The sequence below is a fragment of the Sprattus sprattus genome (assembly GCF_963457725.1).
Source record: "Sprattus sprattus genome assembly, chromosome: 20".
Lineage (NCBI taxonomy): Eukaryota > Metazoa > Chordata > Actinopteri > Clupeiformes > Clupeidae > Sprattus > Sprattus sprattus.
The window spans coordinates 3,242,431-3,247,500 of NC_137918.1; the positions used below are offsets into that span (position 1 = coordinate 3,242,431).

The following is a 5,070-nucleotide window of genomic DNA, read 5'->3' on the forward strand; positions in this document are numbered from 1 at the left end:
CAATATAACCCATTGAATCAGGTTCAGTGATTGAGCGAACGTGAACCAATATATCTATCTCGCTATCTATTCGCTATCTATTCGCTGAACCTTAGTTTTTTCTTCCTCGAATCTCCATGGTGGCAGTAACTTGCTGGCAAGTTCTCCAGTCTTTTAACGGTGCGCTAAATAATGATTGCCCAGCGCGTATCTGGCTTGATAAATATCACGGAAAATGCGGGGAATCACCGTGCGTTAATGTGCGCCTGGCAAAGATGCGTTCGCAAATCAATCTTAGTAAATCAGGCTCTTTAAAGGGCGGAGTAAGCACAGTTTGCCCAGCGCAGATCTGGCTTGATAAATACCAAGTAAAATGCGCAAAAACACCGTGCGTTAATTTGCGAACGCAGATTAAGAAGCGCTCGCATATTAGTAAATCAGGCCCTAAGTTCTTGTTACTTGTGGTGAAAATACTCACAAGTCCAGCTGACCGGCAGAGTGTGAATCAAGAAGTTTATTCAGTCAGTGCAATACCAACATCACAAACCTGAGCATGTCTGCAGACAGTGCTCCTTATACAAAGATTTGCAATGGCTTATATACTGTAGAACTTTCTACGTTTCTGCTGAATAGACAGCATGTGCACCTGCAAGAGTGAACTCTCTATGACACTGGAGTGGGTCTTATCAGTACTCCCCAGAGACCTCTAGAGGAGCAGTACTGGGGCCTATTGCGACCAGCGTTTTCAAAGTCTAACATGTTAATGTTAAAGACTTTTGCAATCATTTATCACTGTAGTATCTCATGCTATGCTACACCCATATCTTGGTACTTATTATGAACATTCTATTGATTCATATAGTATTATCATTTTTCACATATTGAACAAAAACTGTGAGAGTCGTATGCAGTCGACATAGGCCGCCATGTTATCGTACTCCTCGGGATGTGTGTGTGTGGGTGTGTGCGCAAGCAGGGTCCGTGGGCGTCTGCCTCTGTACTTCTGCCTGTGTGTGTGTGTGTGTGTGTGTGTATGTGTATGCGCATGTATGTGAGTGAGTGTGTAACTGTATGAGTGAGTGAATGTGTGTTTGTGTGTGTCCATTTGTAGGTGTTAGTAGGAGTGTGTGGCCAGCTCAGGACTTTAATGAGTGTGTGTTAATCTCTGACTTTGAGTAGGAGTGTGTCCATCTCTGGCTGTGAGTAGGAGTGTGTGCATCTCTGGCTGTGATTAGTTAATGATATACACACAGATAGTAAGATTTAATTTACAGATTTTCCACCACAATATGCAAGACCCCACCCCCCCCCCCCCCCCCCCTGAAAGTCATCACTACTTTCACAATCACAAAAGATATTTACGCATATTTTACCAATTAATATTATGCTCTCGTATACCTTCAAGTTATTTATCCACTAACTTAAAGTAACACAATGGAGTTTCTGGAGCCACCAGCTAGGGGGCTACTTTCGGCTAAACGTAGCAAAACCTGTTGAAATTTGCTTACTTTGTTTATAACAAACTAGCAAGTCAACAACTTTCCAAAAACAGTCAAACATCAAGCAAGTGCAACACAAGACAAAGCAAGACAGCAAATAAGTTAATGAATAGTCCAGCAGAAAGTAGCCCCCTAGCTGGCGGCTCAAGAAACTCCATAGTGTTACTTTAAAACATTAAAATAAACATTAATAACTATACTAATATACTTCCTGCATAAAAGTGTTCACAATGAAAATACTATTTGTGAAAATATGTGTAAGTATCTTTTGTAAACCAGAAAATGGTGATGAGTTTCTGGGAGGCTGAACATGTTTGCTAACCACAGTGGACGCTGGCCAGCAAGCAACAGCTGCACACTGCAAGTGGATATGCATTACACAAGATTGCCACAAGGCGGAGCTGCACTCAATATTTGTTCAAAAGAAGATAGAAGACTAGACAGACTAAACTTTGGGAACGCAACCATTCAAGGTTGTATCAGGCATTTTTTAATGATCAGTTTATGTGTTTATGTGTGTATGTGTGTGTGTGTGTGTGTGTGTGTGTGTGTGTGTGTGTGTGTGTGTGTGTGTGTGTGTGTGTGTGTGTGTGTGTGTGTGCAGCAGTGGCTCCTCCAAGCAGACAAGGGAGGCAATGCCTTTGAGAAGAAATGATGATGACAATAAAACACAATTTAGTTTTCAGTTTATCTGTGTATTTATTCAGTACAAATATTGCAGTTTGGTTCAGGTTATCACTAGATATGGTTGTGAGGCGGACATTGGGTCACTTTGTAAAATTTCACCAGCCATCAAGAGGGGCTTAACATTACAGAAACGGCCTCGCTTCACTTCAGAAAAAAACAACCAATCACATTTAAGTTCATTTTGTGTTGTCAAGTGAAATTCTGTCATTTCTATACCTGTTGTTCCATCACAGCTGCCATGATGTCAACCTCCATATGCAGCCATTGCATTTGAAGCATTTAAGGATTCAGATAATAAAAAGTATTTTGATAATAGACTGGTTCTTGAATTACACGTCAAAGCAAAAATGTGCTATTGGTGTGTCAAAACATTTTCATTTATAGAGTTTCAAGAAAACATACCATAACATACCACCTGGTATAGTATCTACCACAGCCTAGTGACATGTATACTTTCCACCACAAAACCACACAGAACTAAGGGCACATTCTTTAAAATGTAATTTACTGTAAATGCAGTCTGGTGGTGACAATTCAATATCCATAATATGCAATATCCAAACTTTCTAAAAAAGTATAGTTAACAAATACACACACACACTAAACCTTCATTCTGTTTGTGTTCTCTCTTTTTGCACTCTCTCTCTTTCTCTCTCCCTCTCCCTCTCTCTCTCTCACACACAAACACGCACACATAAAAACACACACCCATACACACTGAACTTCCACTTTGTTGGCCTCTGGGTTTTTTGCAATTGAGTTCATGTTTGATTAGGTGCTTTTGAGCAATTGTAGGAATTCCAAACTAGGCAATTATAACACTGTTCAACACACACGCACACACGCACACACACACGTACACACACACACACACACACACTCACACTTACCCTCACATCACACTCATCCTCACCCTCCCACACACACACACTCACACACAAGTGTGTGTATCTGCGTCTGTGTCCTTGTCTATCCCTCAGTCTGTCTGTCTCTCCAGGCCCTGAGGCTGAGGAAGGAGCTCCCTGCGTAGCACAGCGACACCAGGAAGGCAAAGAACTGCAGAGAGACAAGACAGGCAGCAGAGAAATTATACATTAAGTTTTGGAAGCACGCAGTGTGCAAACCCACCTGTTAACCACCTTCCTACCCACCTTCTGCCACCGTCAGATTAATGTTAATGCCAAAATAAAAGTAAGGTGTGTTCATAACATTTATTTGTTTAGCAGCCGCTTTTAGCAAAAGCGACTTAGAGTACAGAAGTACACTTTCATTAGTAGCCTGTGTGCGGTTTCACCACCACCACTGAGTGTGTTTATGTGGTCCTAGACTGATTTTGTGAGTGTGTGTGTGTGTTTATGTGGTCCTAGACTGAGTTTGTGAGTGTGTGTGTGTGTTTATGTGGTCCTAGACTGAGTGTGTTTATGTGGTCCCTGACAGTATGTGTGTGTGTGTGTGTGAGTGTGAATGTGTTTATGCAGTCCTAGACAGAGTTTGTTTATGTCGTCCCTGACACTGTGTGTGTGAGAGTGTGTGTGTTTATGTGGTCCTAGACTGAGCTGCTATCTCAGTTAGTGACCTGTCAAGCTCACCGTCGACGCGGCCCAGCTGTTGTAGTTGTGTTTCCCTTTGACCCCGTGACTCACAAGCGTTGCCTCGACAACTGCTGCCACGAGGTACAGCACTGTGGCAGTGGAGTTAAAGACCATCACCTGTGGCGGAAAAATTCTTTATGATGTCTCTTTACGACAAGTGCTTAGCAATTATTTATAAATATATATATATATTAGTGCTGTCAGTTTAACGCGTTATTAACAGCGTTAACGCGAACCCATTTTAACGCCGTTAATTTTTTTATCGCACGATTAACGCGTTAATATTTTTTTTATTTTTTTTGATTAACGTTATTTTGCCCTCCCAAACTTTGTAGTAGGCTAACGTCACGTTTGAGTGAATGATGAGCGCGATACAGCGAAATGGATGATAAAAAGCTGAATAGAATGTTTACCTTTAAAAGTTGTGTTGTGCAAAAGAAGGGAGCTTCACTGTTGTCTGAAAATGTCAACAGGCAGCTGGCAGCAAAAAATATTAAGCCATGGTTTAACTGCACTATAGGCTGAGTCCTTGTTTATCTTAAATGTGCACTTTAGCTATAATTTTATTTTGTACCGCCCTGTTTGGCAATGTTGTTTTTCAATAAAATAACACATTGCTTAAAGCAAGCCAATCCACTTTTCCATGTTGATAACAGCATTAAAATAAAATAAAAATGATGGAAAAAAATTATTGAGGGGGCATTTAGAATAGATAAAATTTGCGATCGCGATTAATTTTGATTAATTTAATCGCGATTCATTTGGAGTTAACTATGACAAAAATGCGATTAATCGCGATTAAATATTTTAATCGTTTGACAGCACTAATATATATATATATATATATATATACAGCCGCGGAAAAAATTAAGAGACCACTTCAAAATTATCAGTTTCTCTGGTTTTACTGTTTATTGGTATGTGTTAAAGTAAAATGTACATTTTAGTTTTACTCTATAACCTACTGGCAACATTCCTACCAAATTTCAAATAAAATTATTGTCATTTAGATCATTTATTTGCAGAAAAATGACAATTGGTCAAAATAGCAAAAAAGATGCAGTGTCTTCAGATCTCGAATAATGCAAAGAAAACAAGCTCATATTCATTTTTAAACTACACAATACTAATTCTTTAACTTAGGAAGAGTTCAGAAATCAATATTTGGTGGAATAACCTTGATTTAAAAACACAACTTTCATGTGTCTTGGCATGCTCTCCACCAGTCTTTCACATTGCCGTTGGGTGACTTTATGCTACTCCTGGCGCAAGAATTCAAGCAGCTCGGCTTATTTTCATGGCTTGTGACCATC

The 5,070-nt window shown here is 39.9% G+C and overlaps 1 protein-coding gene across 1 annotated transcript in view; it reads right to left on the reverse strand.

Moving 5' to 3' along the window:
• Positions 1 to 3,134: 3,134 nt before the first annotated feature.
• The window catches only part of LOC308382059 (CKLF-like MARVEL transmembrane domain-containing protein 8), a gene marked incomplete at both ends in the record, with an annotated part of 13,251 nt that continues 11,315 nt past the window's right edge, over positions 3,135 to 5,070 (reverse strand). Inside the window, 2 exons of the mRNA XM_080859742.1 lie at positions 3,135 to 3,221; positions 3,755 to 3,874. Coding sequence (XP_080715868.1) covers positions 3,135 to 3,221; positions 3,755 to 3,874 — 207 coding nt within the window. The remainder of the gene's footprint in view (positions 3,222 to 3,754; positions 3,875 to 5,070) is intronic.